Below are 24,975 nucleotides of genomic sequence, written 5' to 3'. Positions count from 1 at the left end.
TCTTACCAAAGCAATTGATTCAACATTGTGGTATCATTTTGTTACTGAACCTTTAGCTACTTTTCTGAGCAAATGCATCATTAGTTCAATAAACAAGGAGGTATAAGGCTGAGTGAGATCAAACACCTAGACACAAAAACAAGAGGAGATCATGAGACTGGGGACTTCTACCGAGATTGGGTATAAGCAACACTGCAGTCTGTATGGGCAGCATATTTAAAATTGTTATCATCTTGGATCTGCTTTACATTTCAAATCTCTGAGCAGATCTTTGTACATCATTCCCCACAGTCCATGCAAAGGCAGTGATTTTGTATATTGTACAGTGGGAACCCAGACCACTGAGAAAGTTAAGAGTATCGTTTCTATAATGGATTCTTCAGCATATGCTTAAAAAATAGCAACTGAGGGAAACATTAGAAAGCAGCCCATACAAGCCTGTGCCTACATGAAATCTAGAGGTGTGCTCAAAAGATAGGTGCACAGATAAAAATGCCTGTTAAAAAAAAAAAAAAAAAGAAGAAGGAGAATTTTGTCTTCTCTTTCCTCCAAGTGCAATCTCTTCATTGATCACTAGGATCAGGCGCACCAGGGAAGGCAATTTGTTCATGGAGATTTTAAGGAGGGAAGGCTGGATATCAGGGGGAAGTTCTTCACAGACAGAGTGTGAGGTGCTGGAACAAGCTGCCCAGAGAGGCTGTGGATGCCCCATCCCTGGACATGTACAAATCCAGGTTGGATGGGGTCCTGGGCAGCCAGGTCAAGTATTAAATGTGGAGGCTGACAGCCCTGTCTGCGGCAGAGGGGTTGGAGATTCATGATCCTTGAGGCCCCTTCCAACCCAAACCATTCCACGATTCTATGATTCTATGATTCCAAATTGCAGTTAAGAATTGGGATACTACTGTTACAAATGATTGCTTGCTACAAAACCCGTCCGTTTTACACTTAAAAATAAATACAGATTGAAATGTCCCAATGTATTTATTTTACCCTTTAATAAACAGCATTTGTGTGCTTACCATTAACCTTCCCATTCAAATGTCATTAGCTGCTAATTAAGATGTTGATATGCTGATTGTATATCTTGCAGTGGAGATGATTTGCAGGCACTTACTAGGTATTTATCAAACTCCAGCACACGTTTTGGTTTAGCATAAGATCGGCACATTTAATTTACCGAACGCCGTCCCAGTTCTCCACTCTTTTTTTCTAATACATAATGAATAAAAGAAGGAAAAAGCATTGCAAGTTGTCAGGAGTCATCTCAGAAGAGGAGAAAGTCCAGTAAGCGAAGTAGGATGGAGCTGGTGGTGTGCCTGCAGCTTTTGCCTGTGATTTCAATAAGCCTTATTAAAAAATATCTAAAAAGATCTGACAGTATTAATAACAAAGTGAACAAGCCCTTTTAATTTGCCTACAACTTACAACATCCCACTAGTCTAGAATGGAATATTCTGCAGTACTAAAGGTTTGTTTTGAGCCACGTACTATCACCAAGAAGTGTTTAAGTTGAGGAAAGGCAGACAGGATTCTCTGCTAGTGCAAAAGCAGCTCTGCAACACAGGGTACGTTTTCACAGGACTTTTTAATATAATTTATGAATATTTGCTTGCAACATAATTGTCTTTTCTGCTGACATTTTCAAAGCAACACTGTGATTTGTTGGGTCTCCTGAGAGTCCGAGTACAAAACTGATAATTATATTAAATATACATAGACAATAAAGAGTGTGTTTACATAACTATGCCCATAAATATCTGATTGAACAGTCATTGTTCTCAAAACCCTTTTAAGCAGCTCTCAGAGGGATCCAATTCTAATGACATGATGGTTTAAAAGATGTTGCTCAGTCTTGTTCCATATTTAATTAACTTTCCTTTTTTTAAACTTGTGATGGTGGAGACAATAACAAATAGCTCTGAAAGGAAAGCGAGCTCTGAAACATGAGTGAGACCTTGTCGGGCTTTTGTGTGCCACGCATGGCAAAAGATCTGTGCACACGGGTTGGTGGCCGGGGACCCCTCTGCTCCTGGGGGACTGCATTACTGCAGCACTCACAGCTCGCTGCTACTACTAACAACAGCAGCAACGATCATAATAATTAAAGAAATCTTCCGCATACAAACAAGGGGAGCGTCGAGGGGAGGGAAAAAGGATGCATTAAATAGAGGTGGTAAAAAAGGTCTGATCTTGTTTATTTTTATGCTGCTATAGAGCACTGAAGCAAATTCTTTAAGGAGAATGGCACATTGCCCACTAAGATGTAAAGAGCATGCGAGCATTAATTGAGCATTAGTGTATGACTGAACATGTTAAGCAGGAGTTGAGATAACATTTCCAAATCCAGGGATGGTCCTGCTCTGCGAAGCCCTTCACTTTGCCTCATCTAATCACAGCTGTAACAGCAGCACAATATTCTGTTTTCACACTCAGCTATTTTTAATTGTCGCCAATTATAATTCATTTACTTTTATGTGTCCTACTTGTCACAATATTAGCATTTGTAAGTCTTTCCCTTTGCAGGCTGTGAGAATCTGTTGTGACATCTCAATAAAGCAGGATTCAATCAAGGTGTGAATGAATTGTTAATCTTGTTATAAATAGAAGGTGCCATATGTTGGTAAGGAAGGGATGTCTTTTTGTGTGTGTGTGTGTGTGCGCTGAGGACAGTGGTAATGAAACAAAGTGAGTGGCCATGCCAGAATTACTAATCAAAGTCTAGTCACTGAGAAGTGGAGAGGGCTCTGGCCCTTCTACACGCTATTGAGGACATGAGAACTACAAGGTGTGATAGGCGGAGCCTTCAAACTATTCTTTTTTTGGGTGTTTTGTACCAAGGTTACCAAGGTTAGCAATATGACTCTTAAATCAGGGAAAGCAAGGGGTGCACTGTGCTAGGAGGAAGACGGAGAAGTTGTGATAGCCTCCCTGGGAGCTGAAGCATGTCAAGTGTGTTGGGAAATCCAAGTTAGGTGAGAAGCTATGAAATCCTTAGTGCTGGTCAAAGCTCTTATTCTGGGGAGCTAATTATTCTGGTTTGTCCCAGATCATCTGTTGTTCAAATACTCAGAGCATTCCCTTATAAATCCTGTGCTCAGATGTCTGTGTGGATTGTGTCACTTCTGCAATACACATTCCGTTTTTATACTTTCTTTAGCTCTGTCGTGTTTCCTAAATGCAGGAGTGGCAAACAAGCCAAAGGACCTATCATTATATTAAAGCATCACTTACGGTAAAACTCAAGCCCACTTGAAATCTTGGGAATACAGCCAGTCTCAGAGGGAAAAGGATACCTCGTCTGTCAGTCTATCCACACAGCCTCTTGAATAGATTTATCCTTTCACACTGTGTTAAGGAGTGTATTAGGAGGAGCTCCTTTCAGCTTTTGCTGACCCAGGACCAAGAAAGTCATGCCTTAGCTGAAATGCACACGTGTACAGGCAGGGAGCTGTGCCTGTTTTCCATAGGCAAGATGATCTGACCCCACGTTGCTTTTTCTAAATGCTCTCATCATTCCCCATGGAACGCTCCGTTCTCATTGGGAAGTTTAGATATCTTCAATAATCTATTTAAACAGCTATTTAGGTATCACTGAGAAACCTGTTCCTTTGGAAAGGTAAGAGGATTCCAGCACTCGATACCAGCAGCCAGCTCTTAGAAGCCATCTGGGGCTGCCTGCGGCCGCAAGACCCTTCTCTTCCCTTGCACTGCGCCGCAGGGACAATCGATGCATAAAGTCCTCATCACATTTGCTGCTGCTCTGTTTACTGTTACTTTATTTACAGATCTAGAAATTCAACATCTTTGCGTGTTTTGCAAGCTGTCATGACATGAGACACTAGTAATATGCTCTGTTTTGCTTGCTAACATATTTTTGACATATTTTAGCTTTTGATTATAAGATTGCATCTTTCCCAGCTACCATCTGTCTCAACTCGGTGGCACTCTGGCATTTACAAAAACAGTAGGGTGTAATATTTCTTATATACTTGAACTCTACTAGAAGCATGTTATTTTCAGTCTTAACCAATATGTCACACTTTCACACATGAAGGCTGAAATGTCTTATATCCTTTAAGGTGTCTGTCAAAAATAAAGAACACATCATCACATTCAATTTGGCTGAGATGAGTAATATATTAATGAGAATAAGAATGGGAACACTTTCTGACTTATAAATAGAACTGGCATTTTACAAGCCCCGTGTACTCATGCCTGTATTTATCCTTTTGTCAGCACAAATGAGATTTTCACATGAAACCCAGGAATTTCTTTTTTGTACTTGGCAAAATATGCACAATATTCTCAAAGCTGGATTTTTAAACATGATTTCTTTCTTTCTTGTACTATCTGGTAACCTGAGACTTTCAGAGTTTACCTCTTCCTCTCTCTGCCCTCCATCTGTGGACAGTCAAAATGTGACATTCAACAAACTGGAAATCACACTTGATATCTACCCTGACAGCAATAGGCAAACAGCTCCAGCCATTCGGACTATTGTGATGTGCAGCTCTTTAACCAGTTTCCATGGGATGAATCCAGCAATTCAAGCAATAGGATACAGTATTAAAATAGCTGGAAAATGTTTTATTTACTGTTCCTTTTTTGTTGTGAGCTGGTGTTGTGGGTGATACGGATAGGCAATGTTAGCTTTTATCCCCTTTCTACTTCTCAGAACTGCACGCAGTCAGAGCTCAGCCAAGCTGTGAGGTCTGATGGTGCCTCCCCAGGGCCATGGTGCCAGGGAACATCATCCTGCTGCATTCACCAGCCCCAGTTCTGCTGCCCATGTTGGGAAAGGAGTGTGAGGGCCGGGAGTGGGAGCAGTGCTCCCAGTGGCAGAGTAGCTGTGGTTCCCAGTAGTCAGCGCTAGACCCAACTCGATAAATAATATTGTGGATCTAATATAACTAAACACAGAAGATGCGTGGTGACTCTTCTGGCATCCAACATCATAAGTGCACAGGTAGGAAATAGTTTAAACTGTGTAAAAAGACAAACAGACTAGAAAACACTACCCTGAATCACACACTGCTTTGCGGTAGGCCAGTAGATCTGTTGCTAGCAGAACCTTTAGTTAAATGTCCAGCTATGAGAAAAGCGACCTACTGAGAGGTACAGAGGTCCTGATGCAATGGGATTCCAGATCTTGGTGGTCCTTGAGATACTAGAAGAGCAATGAGAGTAGTACTGCTTTCAAAGGGAAAAGACAAGACACAAGCATGCTCACACGTAATGGTAAACTGAATTTATTTCCTTTTGGAAAACAATTCCAGTAATCTCCAGGTTCAGATCGCAGAGTAAACATTAATAACAGTAACATACAGGTTAGTTCAACTGATTCAAGAATTTGGCCATGTGAAATCATCAAGGAAAGTCTTGAACACTCAAAGCTTCAAATGGTATCCAGGAAAAAAAAAAAAAAAAATTCTTTGACAATCTACATAACAACTATTGCATATATGGTAATGCTATCTGTCATATCGCAAGGCTTACAAATATATATACGGGCCTTATTCAACTGTGGGTTCCTGCTCTGTGAAAAAGTCTTCAGATTTTTTGCAAGAATCTTCAGCAATAAAAAATAGTCTTGGATTCATCCGTTTGTATACCAAAAGAGAGAGATTTCTAGACTGAAGTTGAAATGAAAGGAAGGCCAGACAGAGCTGTATTGGAACAAAGCTATTATTTTCTCCCTCCTCCTTGAAAATAACACTCGTTCATCAGCTATTTTTCCCCCTCGTCCACTGTTATTATTATTTTAATCCTTCTTGAATAGGCCCAAGTCCACTTGTCTTTATAAGACCATTTTAGTATCAGACAACATAATACATGTGCAACACTTTATATACAGGAAGTCTATCCGGTGCTCAAAAGTTCAAACACATGAACATCCAACAGTTTCGATAATACAAGTTTTATGGTACAATACAATGTTTCTGAATAATATACATTAACAATGAAAGTTTCGTGCAAAGAGTAAAACGTGTTCCCTTTTTGTGCCACAAAGATTCCTCCAGAAGAGATGGGCCTTGCACTAACTGCTATGCTGGGTCATCGTATGATTCTGTAATGAAAACAAAAGAGACAGCTTAGTCACAGGACAGGCATTTCTACCAACATCACACAAAATAATGTGCTGTAAAGAGAAGACGATTGACCCCTCCCTGTTTTAAAGCAGACAGAAGAAGCATCGTTATCAAAGAGAAGAGCTTTTCCCAGCTGTTTCAACTGCTTTTCTCTCCATAGGTCACCAGGAAGGCAATGCATTGCATTTGTGTAGGTTTGGGCTGACCCACCCTGGGGACACTGGGAACACCAGCCCCATAGTTGTGGTGTCCGCTTACACGTGGCTGGCGGTTTATATGTTATGCAAATGAAAAATGCGTTTCTCAGAAATGTCCTTGCTGTTTATAAGCAAAAAAAAAAAAAAAAAAAAAAAAAAGAACAGCGCTTCCTAGACTGTGGCATCACTTCAGAAGTTTTATTACATTAAAACCTATTTCCCACTTAAATAGCATAGCACAATGTATTCCACAAAGAGTGTAGGCAGCATTTTGTGCCTGGAAGGGAGCTCAAAGGCTGATGCGAAAACAAGAGGGTTGCCACAGCCCTTCAATCAGCCACCAGAACCCACAGATACTTTTCCTCAACTGAATGCAGTGCTTTATGTGAGGCAGCACGACATGGGCTTTGGAGCCTGAAGATCTTCTTTCCTCTACTAGCAATGAACAAATGTAGCAGCAAACACAACTTCCATTCCCTTGCCCTAATCGAATTGACCACTTCTAGGGATGAGATGCTATTTCAGTGCCTTCATGGGCCCAGGTCCTACACAAACATTGATCTAAGAGCAAGGAACCAATCCAATGCACATTAAGCCTGCTCCAATATAAACTGGATGCATAGGAAAACAAAGTCTGTGAATGCCACTTCACAGACAACAGCACTGCTACTGATTAGTGATGAACTTTGCACATTTTTAATCCAGGCCAGATTTGGGCTGGTGATTCAGAGGGGAAGGGTGTCACATCCCATAATCCGGTCCCTGCACATGCAGTCCCCTTGCTCTTCTTTATCAACCCAGTCTGTCTTCCAGCCCCCTTAGGTGTCTTCCAGATGAACCTGTTCCCTGAAGGCTGTCAGAATTCTCAGTGAATTGCCTATCTATCTACTAGAGAATACCCTTCAGAGCCACCCATAGAAAGAGCCATAAAGGCAGCCTAGGCAAACCAAATGTGAAATGCAGGGTGACTGCAGGCTGGTCTGATCGCTCCCCCTGCCTTTTTCTTTCTCTCTGCCTAAAACTGCGCACGCACACAAACAATAGTTCATGGGACATTTGGCAAGCAAAGGATCTTACAGTAAGACTGTGGAATTTTTAATGTAGTGCCATTCTTGAGATTAAAGGAAAATGACCCAGTGACACTCAGAGATGCAATTTCCAGATGTGAATACAAAATGATTTAATGCTGATGGCAGGCATTCCAGAGCGTCCGAGGCCAGAGAGTGTTAAACAAATACACTCTACTGCTCGATTTCATCTAGCTTCTTATCCTTCCCATAGTCATCTCAAAATGCTGCAAAGCAATAACAATACACTGCAGACTAAAACGTCGGCTGCTCTCAGATAATGGGCTCTGACTTGAAACCACAAAAGCAAGGAAATTAAGAGTTAAGCCTGAAAGTCGGCACTTCAGTCATCCTGTTGTGCCCATTTATTGCAGAACTTATAGCATAACACCATGAGTTTATAGAGACCCTGCAGTACATGGAAACCATGGGACAGGTTAAATATGGGGTGGTAGCCTGAATGCTGATTTCTCCTTTGCTCCCGAGTAGGTGAAGTCATCTGCCAGTTGTTACTTTGCAGGGTGATGTTTGGGGGTGCCTTTCGTTTCCAGTCTGCTGAGTGTGTAAGCATGTCAGTCGTTTCCATTTTTCTTTCTTTCCACTGACTGAACCGTGCAGGATCAGTGTGGGGCCAGATAAACAGTTGCATATGAAGCAGCCAAAAGGTGTTTTAGTAGTGTAGGCATAACTCAGGCTGCAGTGATATTTTTGATTAAAATATAAAAAGGCCTAAATGTGATAACCTGAAGCCCAGTATAGGGACAGACTTGCCCCTGCTCTCAGTGTCATAGCTCCCATGCCCTGGTTCAAATCAGGATTTTCTCGATACACTGAAGAAGCAGGAGAAGAAAACAAACATCAGGAAGCGCTTTGAGCAGCTTGGGTCTTAAAAAGACAACTCTACTTACTGTAAACAGTCAAAACACAATACGCTTTCCAAAGTAATCAAGGCTCCCCATATGTGAGGGACGAGGGAGAAATACCTATTTGGCTAAGTGGCAAAAAAACACAAAGTAGAAGCACTTCAGAAGCATAACATTGACAAGATGAGTGGGCGAAGGATGGGAGGAGAGAGATAAGAAAAGGAAGAAAATTCTGTAATCCCACCGAGAGCCATATTCCACTCCACCAAAAGCCATCTATTGGAGACCCCACGTCTAAGTGACTGAAAATTGCAAGCATTAATCCCAGTTATGAACTGCTGTTGTTTTTACGAGGGGTGTTGTGTTTAAAAATTTAGGGCACAAAATCCTCCTCCATTATCCACACAGCAGAACTCGCTGTGGCGCCCGCTCTTCCTCACAGCGGTGAGCTTCTGCCTGCCTGGCAGTGGGTGGGGAAGGCAGAATATGGAGCTCCTGCCAGCAGGGACGTAGCAGGGACATGGCAGCATGGGCACACAAGGAGAGCAAGGAATGGCATGGAGATCCCCTGTGTGGCTCTGCGAGCACACTGCCCCTTCTCTGACGGTATGCTGTGAGCTTGGAACATGACATCATCAAAAACTTGAAAACAGCTTGCCCAAGTGAAAAGGAATCAGTGCATCCACTTGCCAAAGAGAAGTCATTTAACTAAATAGAGAAGGTATCGCACACTCTCATACTCCATATCCCCCATATTTCATTGTGCAGAAGTGCGTCTGTTTAATTACGAAGTACTCTGCCTGTGAAGCAAAAGTTTTGATTTCCTACTCAAGCAATGGAGAGAGAAAATATTTTTTATTAACATAATCCTTTCCGGACCTCAGGAATGGCTATGTTAATACTTCCAAGAGCTACGATTTCACAAGGAGAACTGCGTTTGCAAATAAGTAAAAAAGCTTTGCATTCACAAAATGGAGGAACAGTGATCAGGCATCAGAGCAGCCAGGAAACCTCTCACCTCCACCACTTCTCTGTGTTGGTGTTATTTGGAAAGCAAGTAGAACCTAAATTCAAAGCATTTTTCAGTCAAAAGAAAATCTTTAATTGCATTTGTCCTGTTCCTGTATCTATTCATTAGACTCCAGAATAGCAACTGTTATGTCAGCTGGTGTAATATTATACACCATGACTGCTCTGGATGAAAATCCCTTAAATATCCATGTTGTTAGTTTGAAGAGGCTAGAAAAGATGCATGAATTTCATTATAACACTGCCTAGAATGATTTTCTCTGGGGGAAAAAAAAAAAGAAGAAGAAGAAGTAAAGAAAAGAAAAAAAGAAAAGAATGTAAAAGGTTTCTTTGCAGAAATGCTCACGACAAAAGAGGCAGTACTTTTGTTGTTTGGTGCACATCTTTGTGTTCCAGAAAGAGCACGAGATGTATTAGCTGGCAGAACGTTCCCACCCACAGCATCAAAACTAGAGAAGAAAAAATACCCACAGATAACCACAGACTCACTATACCATTAGTATCTTTAACGTGAACTGCAGTTGAAATCAGTATAATGAGACCCATGATCTTAGGACTAGATGAAGAAAGACATGACTGTACCTGACAAACAGTGCAAAGAGGGCTAAAGTGCAGAAATATAAAATTAAATGTGGATGCTTTATTTCAACAGATGGTAACAGTACCAAAGCAGCATGTTATTTTTTCCTTAGTTCAAGAACACAAACATGAGTAATCAATCATCACTGATTAAGTAATTATGGTACCCTACATGTTATCGCTTATCTGGAATCCTTTATCTGTGTACATTATGGATCATATTGTATTTTTTTGCATTCAAGAACAAAACACAACAAAAAATCCCCAACCCCCTTGTGCTGCAATACAGTACCAGGTTGTAAAACAGAACTCTACATTACTATCAGCCTTTAAGCACTACATTTTTTTTTCTCTTTTTTTAACAATAGCAATTGGTTTCCAACAGGCTGGATAATAAGTCTTTTGACCTGCATTCTTCTCTGACCCATTAAGGTCACCCCTGTGCTCGGGCATAAAGCTGACTTAGGAAATGCCTGCAAGTCCTGCATTTCATCTCCTGCCCACTCAAAATAAAGCTTTCTTTAAATGTGTCTGTACGGGTCCCCAAAGACCAAGGAGGCATCCCTGTAGTGGGCAATGGAGGGACAGAAGCTTCTGCCTTTATTAATGAATGCAGACCATTATGAGTCTGGCTGGCTCCTGCACTGTTCCCAGAAGCATATACTGTACGTGACTTAAAATGCTAGAATATTGACACAAAGCGAGCTGGGCACCCCTAAGGAAAATTACTCCTTGGATATAATGTAGGCTCGTAACAGCTATTAGAGTACAAAATAAAACCCTCCGGGATCAAACTGACATATACCGCATTCTACCTACTCCTCAAACATTAGAAGAATTTCTTTGTGAAGGCATTCTCAAGGACAGCATTAAACTGACTTTTGTAGCAATCTGCACCAGCTTTTTGGCTTACAGCTTTTAGTACTAAATCTCTAGTTTGAATCAATATAAGTACTATATCTTCCACATTAATCAATACATTTGGTTCAATACACGTTCTATTAAATTATACTTTCTAATCGAGATTTTCTGCTACTCTTCCCTTCTTTTTATTCCAAACTTCCTACTCTGTACCACACTTTTCAAGCTCTCTGCAGCTAATAAGAGGATGCTGGATTTTCCAGAGCTGAAGGGGAAGGAAGAAAGGCGAGTGGAAAAGGCCAGACTAGCAAAACCTTAAGTGTAGCAGTAATGACAAAACCAAAATTCAGTTTCACAGCATCAACATGGTTTCCAGAGCTTCAGACTGATGCTTTGTCACTGAACAGGGTGCCATGATATAGGACTTATTCTCTAGAAAGCTCTGCATTGAGAAGTGGTGAAATAGTATGTTGTGTGGAAAGGGGCATGGGGAGGAAGGAATGTGAGTAGAGTGAACAAATGAAACTTGTTCAGACATAACTAAAACTTCTAGAAAAATCTCAGGAAAGGCTGATTTTTCTACCCTTTCTTCAAACTTGTGGTGTTTCAGTGCAGGTGCAGTTTCTTGTCAGTGTCCCATTGCACTGTGACAAACTTCTTTCCTGGTAAACCATAACATCATTATATACAAGCCTAAACGGATGAGATATTTAGATTTGTGAGATGGTAAGATTAAATACATCCTATAAATTAAGATGTAAAAAGATAGTATTTTTTTTTCCAAGTCCTTGAGGATATCTGAAACATTCCACACCAGTGTTAGGTTTGGTCGAAATGCAGTTGTTCTTCATACACAGAGAATATGAAATGTAATGTCAAAAAGATGAACACACACATTGCAGGCATTTGCCACTGTCTAACAGATCAGAAACATTGCACTGATGTTCCTTGCTTGCAGTTTCTCTTTTTTTTTGGTCTCCAAATAATCACTGTGAATCTGCAGAGAAACTGTTGCCTTTCCTTTTGACATTTAACATCAACCTACTCAGCTCACAATAGCATCCTATAATCCTTTCTCGATGACACTATGTCACTATTAAAGAAAAAGGTGAAATAGCATAATAAAAGAGAAGAACAAGAACTCATAGAATTTAAAGACAGAAAAGACCCATTAGGGCGTTTTCTCCACCCATCTTGCCAGCATTGGATTATTGCCTATAGTGTAATTTCAAGTGTTTTGCCCAGTCCAATTTTAATTAGAGCTCCCAATGCTCCTCCTGGGAGGCTGTTTCACAGCTTCACAGACCTCAGGGTTAGGATTTTTTTCCCTGATGTTCATTCCTGGAGAGGAAGAGGCTCAGCCAGCTCCAAATCACACATGAAACCAAATCTGCATAGTCAGGAGCTGATTTCAGTAGAATATTTGGGCCATTTCAAAGCATCTGAAAGCAGTAAACACGCTTTCAATGCCTCAAAACATTAAGGCCCCAGCTCCTCTGCTATTGCAGGCAATAAAGATGATTCTGTTATGCAGGCTTTTCAGATTGTTCTGCAATACAGGTGAATGAGTAGTACTGGTGGGATTCAGCAGTGCTCCCACACAATCCTCTCCACAGCACACCTCCACTAAATATATTAAAAGAAGGTTTTAAACCTGCTACAGGGACATATCTAGGTCCATTCTATGCGACAATCCTTAGCTGTACTGACAGAACAACTATGTGTGTTTTTCACATAGGTGAAATACAAAGAGCAACTGCAGTTGAAGCTCATCATTAGATGATGTGGCTGTAAATTATTTCCCCTAGTGAGTCCCTCCCTTCCTTTCATAAAATAAAAACCACAAGAAATTAAATTTTTTTGTATCTGAAATCTAGGAATGAACAGATGTTTCTAACATGTTTTTAGGAATTACACTACTTCTGACACAAAGGTGAATATATATTCAGAAATCAGTGGTCACACTTATTCTGAGTGAATGAGGGAGCTGGAAAACAGATAAAGCCAAATGGAGATTCTGATATTCTAGAGAGAAGAGAAAATGCTCCAGCAAGGTGTGCCTGCACCAGTACCTTCAGTGATGCAGAGCAGCTGATGGAGCAGGAGGAACATTGATGAACATTTAAATGCACTGAGGTGGGCATAGAGTTTTGTCCAGACCCATTCTGATCACCAATACAGGCCTAACAATACACAATTTCTGAAACTTGAGATTCCCAAGGAAGGAAACATTTGATCTGAACTAAAATAGAGCCATTTCCACTACAAAGAAGGGGTTAAATCCCAAGAGAAGCTATGCGCCCATAAATATCACTTGTCTATGCATAAATACCACTTATGTGGGGGGAGTTGACGTTTTTGCCTTTGAGAACCAGCTCTGCTCTCAGACACCAGGGCCACTTGAATGGTCATCTTAGGTCACGAGTGACCGCAGCTGACAAAGACAGCTTAAGAAAGTCTGCACTAAGCTGTGGATATTTGTATGAATTAGTTCACCTAAGCTATGTGAGTTGATATTATATTAACATCTCTGAGACAACATGACCGCTAATCAGATTCTTCACTTAATCACATTTAAGTAAAAGTCCCAGTATTCTGGGTCTTCTACTCAAATGTTGCCAGCTGGACCTGAGAAAACAAAATCAGAAAAAACCCTCTAAGGGATGCTCTCAGGGATCCAAACAGAAAATAAAAACCAATCAAACAAAACCCAGATACTGACTTTTCTCCAGAGACTTACATTAAGTCACTAGTAAAACACTAGTGATTCCTTTTTTGGGGGATGGATTACTATATGTAAATACATATATCACAAATCTTACGTATGGAAAATAATGACATATTTCTAGTTACAGCAATAAGACCTTCATCACTGTCATCAGAAGTGAATAGAGGCAAATAAAAGCGCCTCTTCCCCATCCTTGCCCCTTAATAGGAGAATTAAGGGGCTTAACCAGGAGCCCTTGCCACAAATCAGAGTAGCTCCAAGGTAGCTTTAACCTACAGTGCCAGGTAATACCCTTCCACAAGCTTCCCTTAGACTATTTGGGGGTTACTGAAAGGCAATGCAACTAACAACTACATTTTCCATTCCATGCAAAGTGTATCTGAATGTGTGTGCAAGACTACCGCTATAAATGACAAAATGATGGTGATGGGGAGAGAGGGAAGCAGTTAGAACAGGCATACAGCAATCCACCAAAACTGGGAAAAACAGCCCTGTTCCCTCAAGTCATGGAGAGGCTGTATTGCTCATCAGGACCCAGGCCTAAGTCTTGTTTGCAGCAAAACAATGTTTTTGTGATACTACAGTTGCTTGAAAGGAATACACAGGTGTCCTACCCCAGTAAGAAAATTGTTCACTAAGTGGGAATAAAAGCTTAAATAAAAAAGACAAAAGGAGGCACTTCTGAGAAGTTTATCAGAAGTCTTATTACTTTAGGAGATGATTATGATTATCCTGGTATAAATTAAGAGAAACTCCACTGAAATCAAGGGAATTACAAGATAGGGACAAGTATGAAGAGAGCCAGGCTTGCAAAATTTGAAACAAATGAATACTGCTCATGTCCCCATTGCTTCTTGCTCAGCCTCTGCATAGGGACAGGTCTTTCCACCACATCAGACATCAGACACAGTCAGGCAAAGAGCAAGCAGAACCCAAAGCTGAATGAATCCTGGTTTATCAGCAGCTGAGGCACAGCAGAGTAGCAGGGGACACAAAGCTTTGATAGGCAATACCGCCTAATCAGATGTTCAGGGATTAAATCACTGTTTCACAAACAGATGTGTTCATCGGCAAGTTGTTGCTCTGCTTTAGGGTTTTTCTTTGCTATGTTAGATTTATCATCCTGGTGCTTTCTAAACTACAACATCTGTGAATAAGTTTAGGTTTGACCTCCCCTCCCACTTTACATCCACAAGTGGTACTCCTACGTTGTAGTCTAATTTTAGATTCCTTCAAGAGAAATAAATATGTGGAAAAGAGAGAGGCAAAAATCAGAACAAAAGCAGAAAACTCTTTGCCTGACAATGCGTGTTCATTTCATGTGAATGCAAATTCACCTTTAGTTGGGAGAGAGGAACTGGCTCTTGGAACTGAAGCTACACTGCGTACAGATTCCTTTATAGGTCAAATCCAATTAAACAAACTCCTACTAAATATTTAACAGCTCAGTGCAGTAATTAGTGACAAATAATGGAAGCTTAAATTGATAATTGCACAGAAATGTCCTGTTGGAAACGTGGCATGTTTCTTGTTCCTCCAGTTTATCTCATACTCACTGAATCCTGATAGGTCTTTGCAGGGATTAAAGTGACAAATGAACCTGTATTTTACACACATCTATTCAGCTAGCGGTGCAGTTTGCTATGAGCTGTAAGAAGGAGCATTCTAAGTAGATCATTTTCTTCTCACATTCCTGTTCTGGGCTCTCTGACTTACAGCAGAGTAGCTGCTGGATCAGAGAAACGCTTTCAAACCTTAAACTAACTGGCAGGTCCAGAATTTCAGCTCCCATCCTTAGGATTCGAAAGGTCACCCAATTAAAATGGGGAAGCACACAGAGCTGTGATTTATATGCAAAGGGCAACCTTTAAAACAATGATCCTACCCAGTTTTCCACAGGTGCATGTACAAGAGTTCGTCTGAATGAAATTACCAATGAAAATACAAGTTTCTCGATACAAGATGAAAGCAAAGCACAGTAACTTGTCTGCATTCTTATTACACAGGCATCCACCACTATATTGATTGTCAGGTTCACCCCCCTACTTTGTGACACAACTCTAGGTATTGTGCTTATCAGGTGACAAAGGGACAGCTTGGAATCTGGATTCCCTGCACATTGGAAGCCAGTGTGTGCTGCCTTGTACGACAGCACTCAGCACATGGGAGGTTATGGATCAGCCCAACACTAACATCAAATGTCTAACATGGCTTTCACTCAGCTAAAAGCAAAGCATGAACCAGCCCAGGTTTAAAAACCTGGTGTGTGGAAATCCTATTTGGTGGTTATCAGCTGACAAGTGTACATACAGGCAAGGGAATATTTAAGCCAAATGGTATGCTTTGGATCTAGAAGTCAGAAAGAGATAGAGGTGAAAACATGTCACCTCATCCATGGTGTGTTCATTCTAAAATGTGCAGGAAAGAAAAGGAAAGACAATTCCTTCTCTTTGAAATGCTGATAGTCAGTCTCAGACTCAGTTTTACACTGATGCATTTCTTCCTTCAAGATAGTATGTAAGGAAAGCCAGACTAGTCAGCTCTGATTGTAATGATGAAAGAATCCCGAGCTGATAGCAGAGGTCCCATGACTTTTGGTCTCTGACTAGCTTCACATCTGGCTACTGTGCCAGCCCAGACTGGGCCCCTCACTGTCTCTGCGGTTGGACTTGGTGATCTTTAAGGTCTTTTCCAACCTGAGTAATTCTATGACTATGATTCTATTCCTACAGATTGTTAAGCAAGGAGCAGTGGCTATGTGACAGGGTTGGTATGAGTGTGAATTACAAATATTCCTGTCAGTAAATTAAGGACTGCTTTCATCCTTTTGCAGCCAGTGACAGTTAATAATGCTATGTTGAAATGCTGTGCTCTCATAATAACTGCATCCTAGTTCCCTCCTTTTCAGTTTAAGAAGCCATAGGTTGTGAAGGTTATTTTTAAAGACCAGAATGCTATTATGCCCTTAGAAAGTCACCACTTCTCTGATTTTTTTAAGGACATACACTGTAAATCAATAAATCTTGAGTGTTTACTGACATATGGTAGTAGGATAATAAAATTTGATGCTTGTCATTGTGGTTGTTAGTTGTTAAATGAGGAAGTCCAGATTCTCTATTGTCTTCTGTTTTGTTGCCATTTGCATTTGTGGAAGAGAAGTGTGAAATGTGACCACAGCTAAATGGGAGGAATTTTACTCTCACTTTTGCCTGCTTTAAGAACCTATACAAGGCGTAAGGCATTGAAGTCTTACTCCTTTGTAAGTCCAAGTCATTCATTTAATTCTTTTCCACCCTCTCAAACAAGGACAACACAAGGAATTATCCTCCTATGCCTTTTTCTTCCCCCTCCCCTTGAGGACAGAAGCATCATCCTACAAAACACCATTCTAGCCTGGTCATTCTGCTTCCTGTCACACAGCTTGCCATGACACACTGCAAGTGAAATGTGCCACTAGAGTCAGCCTTGGCCCTGCACTGACAGTGGAAGAGATGCCCCTCACCCCTGGCAATGCTGTGGCCCTGCTGTCACCCTGGCTCTCTCTGCTGGGGGCACCAGCCTGGTGCAGCTGCTGCTTACACCCCTTGCTGCCTCTTAGGGCTGTCTTTTAGTGTGACAGTTTTCTGATCAGCTGAAAAAAATCACACCAAGGAGGGAAGATAACAGGAGACAATGCTTCCACTCACTTGCTGAATGTGTTTAGTACCAAACTGTCTGAAATACAGAACTTTAACTCCTCTACAAAAAGATGTGCTGTAGCTATGGTGAGGCCAATCTATAACCCTTGTGGTTTTATATAATTTGCTACTCCAACTTAATTCTAATTCATTACAATAAAACTCACCTAATTAAAACAACTCTTTAAAGTGAAGTATTAGATTGATCCTGGAAAACAAACAAACAAACAAACAAACAAACAAAAACTCTCCAACAAACAGAATCTTCTCTACCAGGGGGAGATTCATCACACTGCAGTGCACACTCACACCAATGCAAAGGTAAGATGGGAAACAAGTTCACTCAGCAACAGTGCCAGCTCCAAGGGGCAGGAGGCAGCATGCCAGGGAACCTGCCTCACACAAGTGGTACTTCTCATTTAAAGCTCTCACTGTTACCTCACCTTGGCAAAAAGTATCAACTACTAACTTCAGTAAACAGACTGGCGCTACAAACAGCAGTTACTTTCCCAGGAAGTAACTGTCTTCAACACTGAGATAAAACATTTGTTTGGGGGCTACTCTGGCAGTCCCTGATGTTCAATAACAGTTCTGCATTGTAGCACCAGCATCAGCAAGCTTTGCGCTGCCACTTCTCTGTGGTCTATATCCTACTCTCCCTGCAAGTCTTTTCAGCATCTTGAGGCCTTTTACACACTGCATATTTGTGTTCTGGTCAGATCGACTGGATAAATACTTCTGGATTTGAAAGAGGCTGCTCTGGGGGCTTTGGCTTTTCCTTAAAATGTCATTAAATCGTCAGGGTGATCTGCTTTCAAAATGTCTGTTCGAAAACACACTTAATATCTGCAATTACAGCTCGCAGACTTTCTGGTTTCTATTATTTCTGTTTTTCAGTAACTATTAAGAATTACAAAAAAAAAAAAAAATACAGCGTTCTCCATTTGCATACACAAAGAAGAAGAAAACCAGAAAGCAATTATAAGGGCTAAGCAGAAAGTCTCTGGAATACATGCAGCACAATACTGGATTTAACAAAAAAGAAAAAAAAAAGAAAAAAAAGATATATATTTTTTTGCTCTATCCTAAAACGTAACACTTTGTAGAAAGTTCTTTTCAAATCAAAGCAACGCTACAGTAAAACAACTGCAGGCAACATTTCTGAGCCACAACGCATTTTGTGTCAGAACGCTCATCACTTCAGGCTGACCTGTCAAACTAGCTTTGGGAACACAATAAAAAGTCAAATCTGCAAGTTGGTAAGAAACTTGGGAAAGATGAAAAGTAGGAGTTGCTTCCGAACTACAGAGCAGAATGCTGCGCAGCGCTAACCAAGCTGTGGTGATGGTTGCAGCAGCTGTCTGTCCCTTCCTACTGCTTACAGGCACACCTGCTCGGCTCTGCTCCTAACACTACTGTGAGGGAGACAACATTTTGAAGCTCTGACAGAAGAAATCAAATGAAAAATTCAGGCTCAGCTGAGAGGTGTGGAGAAGAGATCAGAATTTAGTGCTATATAAGAGTACCTGGTGTGTAGCAGGCAATATAGCAATAGTGCTATATTATGAATTGCATATGAATGAAGCCGGCTGGATGACACTTTTGAACCTTGGAAGGCAATTTCTGGTACCTACATTTCCAGGAGATTCCCAGCACCTTGCAGAATCTGATTCCCAAATCCAACCTACTTCCTTAGGTAGCCTAGGATAGTCTCCAGGTGTCTCTTTTTAGGCATCAGGGATTAATATTTTGGCCACAGGGCTTTTCCAGAAACTAACACAGTTGTCAAACAGTCTACAGAACTCACCAGAGAATCATTTCTAAGGGTTTTGGAACCACCACTGTTCAGAGATATATTTCTCTATTAAGTTCTGCATTACAGTCCAACATCTGCAGAGACTTACCATTCTCTGATAAATTTCTGACATTTTCAGACTAATTCCTATACAACCTCCATATATTTTTTTTAAATCCGTGTGGCCTGAATGTTCATAACTTGGGCCAGCATAGTCCTCAGTGCAAGTTAAAGCATTCATAAGGCTGCCTGACCTTACGCCAGCTCATAATAGCCCCCAGGGGACTGATACATCAATTAAAAATCCCTGGAATTCATCGGAGCCCGAGACACGCCTGCAAGGACCAAAAGGGAGTGATAGAGAACCAGCTAGCAAAATAAACAGGAATTGCTACATACTAAGAGAATCTTTGGCTGGCTGACTAAAGGTACCTTTTATATTGGCAGGGGATGCAAATTGGAGCCCGAGGAATCACACTTCCATTTTCAAAGCACTTTGCAAACATCAACCATTTCACCTTCACACCACTGCTTTGAGGGAAGTGAATACGTGCAGTTTCAGCACCCTCTGGTTGCTGGAGGTGCAGAAAAGCACTCTAGAGGCACAGACTATGTCCACACACAAAAGGAGTTTCCCAAAGCCACTGGGGGAATGAAGGGCAGAAAAGGGATTAGCAGGGAGTGCTACCCATCCCCAAGCTCAGTGCCATGCCTCCCTAGGAAGGCACCAAGGCAACCTGCTGCACCCCAGCCTTACTCTGCCTTGCTGCACAGAGCAGATTACTGCATGTCATCCTTTATAATCTCCCCTTTAAGAGGGAGTCAACTCATTTCCTGTGCACTCCCCCCTCTGCTTCCCCCCGCAGATGGTGGCAAGGTTGGAGACAAGTTGTTTTCACAAGGCTGAGATTAAAAATGGCTCTGTGTTTTGCTAAGCATTCCTCTGAAGCATGGGCAGCGCGTGCGTGTGTGTCTGAGAACGACCCCAGTGAAAGGGAGGAATGAGAGATGCTAAACAATGCCGCACAAAGTTGCAGACTGTTCGGCTACAGGCCAGAAAATGAATCCAATTTTTCATTCTGTCATTATAAATATTTCAGTGCAAATGGTACTGATTTTCTGCAACTGTGGTTAAGCAAAGGGCCTCCGAGTGAATATTTAAGAAAAGAAAAAAAAAAAAAAAAAAAAAAGGAAAAGGAGGAGGAGGAAGGGAAAAAAAAAAAAAAGAGAAAGAAGAGGGAGGCAGAGGGGGGAAATTAAGGTTAGTAACCAATTAATTTCAAACTTTAGCAGCAAAAGATGCTGGGAAAAATTCTACAGCGCTGCAGCGTGTGTGACTCCAAGAAGAAGGAAAAAAAACATTTACTCTGCTCTTCTTCTGACAGTTTCTCATAAAATATCTGCAGTCCATCTATCTTTTAGTACTCCAGGCTCCTCTGGAGAGCAGAAAATAGTAGTTTAAAGCTCACTTCAGTGCCAGTCTGCGGGAGATTGCTTTCCACAGGACCCCTGCTGATGGAGGCCTAGGGGAAGAGGCCCAGGAGTTATTCAATCAGTCCAAGGCTCTGGGGCGGCTGGGGGTCCGCTGAGGGCTGATTATAAAGCTGCCCTCCTGTTGCCTGCCTCCGAACAGAACGAAATGAGCAGCCTCTTGCTGAGCAGATTCTGCAAGAAGGAATTTCACCTGTCACAGAGTTTGTCAGAATTTCAGAATTTATCTTGGTGCAAAATTAATAAAATACCAACCAGGATTTCAGCCTGACTACTCAGCTGTGTCATCTCAAAGTGATCTTTCACCTAAGAAAACCTGGACACAGAGCTACAGAAGTCATCCTTGCCCTACTTTTGCTCTGGAACTTCTGTAGGATGCTATGACTGCATAACAAAACCATTAAATGTGGGTTTCCTGACAATTACACCAAACATCAAGTGCTGGGTGGGTGCTACCATCCTAATGCATGACCTTCCACCTTACTCCCGCAGCTCCTGAATCTCCCTGGAATAAGCTAGGAATCTGAAATACAGAAAAATTGTTTCTGTAGTTTATATCCTACTAGGTCCCTTACGGCAGCACATCTGTTAAGATCATACACTGGTATTCCAGGTCTGGATTTGATTTATAAGTTTTAAAGGAATACAAACAACAGAAGACATAAGATTACATTCATGAAACCCTGCAAATTAATATTGCCGTGACAGTCTGGTACACGGTCCTTTAGCCCTAGTCTGAGTCTAATATCTATCCATGCAGCAAGGTGCCAGGTTGATAAAGCATCATCTCAAACCTCTGTGAAAGAAGTTCAGTTCTTTCTAAGCTAGACAGTCCTACCAGTCTTCTGGCAGTGCCTTACGGCAATAATAATAACAAATCTTTCTATCCTACCTATTTAAGTCAGGTTGTGCCAGCTTAGAGCACACATGAATTTCAAGTCTCAGGTAGCACAGAGGCAATTAACTTGCAGCCTGCAAGAGAGCATTTCTGTTAAAAGGGCAGATCAACTTTTAGAAAACTAAATCATTGTCAGCTAAACCAGCTGATGGGTAAATAAATATTATTCCATTTACAGTGCTATTGGTTCAGATCATGACATGGAAGCAGAGACCTCCTGTACCAAGAAACAACAAAATATGCTCGGATTGGGAACAAAGACACATTTGCCTTTAATAGGTCTTACCCTACATTGTGGAATTTTCTGTACGCTGTTCAAAGCTGTTTGCTGTCTGAAGAAAACAAATTTACCTTTCGGTTTGCTCGTCAGCATTTTTGAGCGAGAGCTTAAAACAAATGGTAACATATCCCTTTCCTACCTCCTCACCCTTTAAATGACAATTCAACATTAATACACATCATAAAGCCACCTTTACCAGGCGGTAGTAGTCTGACAGTTTTAACACCAAGAGATCTCACAGCAGAGAGAGAGAAAGCACGCAAGTGAATGCACAGATGGTGGGAGGGGACACAGGGTGCTCTCAGCAGGCTACAGTAGAGATGCATTAACTCCACAGAGGGATAAGGGCTTCCCACCAGTACAGTCATGAATTATAACTGAGCATGGGAGTGAGTTCTTAGTGCCTGTCTCACAGCAAATATACTGTTCCATTTTCCTGCACAGTCACCTTTCACCTTTACAAACTCAAAGCAAAGCAAAATGTACCACTAATATTTTACAATACCTTGGCCTCTTTATATCACATACTACACATCTACGCACACAGAATATAGAGGGAAGCGGTGTATGCACCGACTTAGAGTACCCCCAAGCAGATGATCAGAATACACCCACAATCAGCGCCTATGTCCAGCGATTCTTCTGCAAAACGAGCCTATAACAATACAGCTAAACAACTAAAGCTGCACGTAGAAATGCATTTAACTCAGCAGTGTTGGTTCACAAGGCCTGAATCATCTCTCTTTCCCTCTTGTTAACAGGGTGGAGGACATTCATTTCAGCTTTGAACACAAAGGAAGCTCTACTTAAATAAAAAATCAGGAGAGCCTACAAAAACGCACTCTTTTTCCACCCCAAATCATACCTCGGTCTCAGTCTGATCAAAGCATGGTGAACCTGACCCTGAGAACAGGTAGCAAAACTAAACCTCAAAGCTGTTCCTCCAGGTTGGGGTTTTGTAAGGAACAGCTCCAGTTGTGCAGCTATCTGCATTTGAGTCTTTTTTGACTGATGTTTGGAAAGGACGACGCTGATGTTCTCAGAAAAGAAAAGGAAATAAACTAAAAAAAAAAAAAAAAAAAGAGAGAGAGAAAAAAGAAAAAAGAGAGGAAAAAAAGAAAAAAGGGAAAGCTACCACTCTGGAGCCAAGATTGCTGTTTACTGGAGTTTCCTGGATGTGTCTCTTTATGAATCACTGACCACACCTTGTTTTCACAAACTATCTGCACCTCCTCCCTAAGGGAATTCATCCCCTCCCAACTTTCCTCCCACTCAATGGATCCATCAATGGAGAAAACTTGTTATTTTAGGCGGCTGAAAATTTGACCGATTTTAAAGGATTCATTTACTGTGCCTTTCACTTTCGTTTAAATCCTCAGTGTTCCTGTTCTAAATGACAGCACTGCAAGCACTGCTTTTAAGCACTATTCATCTTCCCTCCTGCATCTCACCCTTTCATAGGGAAGGAAGGCTGATCTCTCTTCAACAATGGAGCCTTCTTCCTTCATAGCTTCAGGGCAGAGACTGTTACTAGCTGTAGACTTGCTGCAAATATCACAATAAAGGATACAAATGTGAATTTCTCTTAAAATACAGGTTCAGCTCCGGAGGTATCTTGCTTTAGAAACCTCTGTCAAGAGCAAACAGTATATCTGTTTCCAAAACGCACAGCAGCTGCCCAGTTGCTTTTCCAAATGATCTAACATGTCAATGGAATCAGGATGACTGTGAGTTCTCTACTTTTCTCCATTTTGTGTCTCTAATCGATATTTTACCTTCCTTCACACTTAATATACTCCAATCTCGGTTTGGCAGCATGTCTTACAGAACGTTAAGAAACCGAGATCAAACATCCCCCCCCCTCTCTCCAAGTCCCCGAGTTTGAGGAGAAGCAGGGCTATTGAGCTAAGCTCGGTGATGGAAGAAGATGGGAAGATCAGGCTGCAGATCCTAGAGGGTGGCAGGTCTGCTGCTCCTGAGCCCCTTTGCCTGTGCACTGAAAAATCGAGGAGTGAGGATGCTGAGGTACATGAGAGCCATGGCAACCCTCTGCTGGCACTACGGTGGAAAGAGGGGGCAGATCTCAAACGGCAAGCTTCCAGCCATAGTGTTGTGCCATTGCTTGTTGGGAATCTGTAAGACCAGTGGAGAGTGGAGCCAGGAACGAGGAGCGTATTCATGGGGATGGAGGGAGGGGGGGGCCAGCAGAGGGCTGGGGGAAGGGAGGCAGATTTGCAGAACTGGCCATGAAGCTCCTCAGTACACCATAGCTGGATGCTTCATAAAGTCACACTGATGGCAGTCCCGGAGATGGCCATCTGTTGTCAGCTCTGGGCCAGATGAAAGATAATATAATGGCAGCTACTGGTAGCTAACAGCAGGGCAGTCATAGGAAGGAATGCATCCTAGAATGAAGAAGTGGTGCTTCCTGTTCAGCACAGAAAATCAGTCATCGATATCAACTACATTAGCAAGAAATTAATGGATGGACAATTAAGAGGACGGAGCTGATCTACCAGGGAAATTATTCAAACGAGAACACAGTGCTTATTTCTTCTGCTTACTCCAGGTGTACCAGCCAACTGATCTGACTAATGACGAGGTGTGGGCTGAAATGTTCAGGGCACAGATGATAAAAACTCATTTTCAGCAAAGGGCAGAATTCCATTTCTAATGATTATTTGCGGGTCAGGGAATAAATTTACTGCTTTTCCTGCCCTCAGTCTGCAATAGGACTCCCTGATAGTCACAGAGGTTTCTTTAAGGACTGAGGTTAGAAATTGGCCTTTGTGTAATAAGTGAACTTCTCCTTATTATTATCACAATTTATTTTTACAAGTGTCTTATCATTATTATCAGCATCACTCAGCAGAAAAATATTGACCTTGCAACCACTGTTATTTCTATCTCATTTCTATCTTCGCCCCATAATCTCTTTCCTCCTTAGCCGTTTGTTTGCCTCTTCTGCCTTTCTATGCATTTTCTTTTCTGCATCAACTCATGATTTGCTTCTCTAGGATGAAAGCTTGTACATTTTGCTGTTCCATTAGCTAAGACAATCAGAAACCTAATGTTCATGTTGGTATATAACATCATTTTTATGTTACCGAATCAACTCTTAAGAAGACAAAGGAAAATGGAGATTATCCTCTGATCACCAGTGTTTCCTGTTTTCAGACTGGAGACAACAAACTTTACTTAATATTTGCATGACACAATCTTTACAGTCATGACGAATTACCATATTTTCTGTTTCTTAGAAAATATTTAATATCGATCATACCAGACAATAAGGTGAACAAACCCAAACTATTGGTTAACTTTTTTTGTTGTTGCAATTGTTTTGTTTTTTGTGGTTTTTTTTTTCAGAAACAGATAATGCATATTTTACAAAAATGAACAAACAAACAAAAAAACA

The 24,975-nt window shown here is 41.3% G+C and overlaps 1 protein-coding gene across 14 annotated transcripts in view; it reads right to left on the bottom strand.

Moving 5' to 3' along the window:
* Nucleotides 1–5,236: 5,236 nt before the first annotated feature.
* The window catches only part of ZNF521 (zinc finger protein 521), a 231,463-nt gene continuing 211,724 nt past the window's right edge, over nucleotides 5,237–24,975 (bottom strand). For all 14 annotated transcript variants that reach the window (XM_015855470.3, XM_015855471.3, XM_015855472.3 and 11 more), the window contains one exon: nucleotides 5,237–6,070. In XM_015855470.3, coding sequence (XP_015710956.2) covers nucleotides 6,041–6,070 — 30 coding nt within the window. In that variant the 3' untranslated portion in view covers nucleotides 5,237–6,040. The remainder of the gene's footprint in view (nucleotides 6,071–24,975) is intronic.

Source organism: Coturnix japonica, chromosome 2, assembly GCF_054131305.1.
Source record: "Coturnix japonica strain WE chromosome 2, WE-NBRP24, whole genome shotgun sequence".
Classification (NCBI taxonomy): Eukaryota; Metazoa; Chordata; class Aves; order Galliformes; family Phasianidae; genus Coturnix; species Coturnix japonica.
Note: the sequence above shows the minus strand (reverse complement) of the source record. Positions and strands in the feature narration are given on the sequence as shown.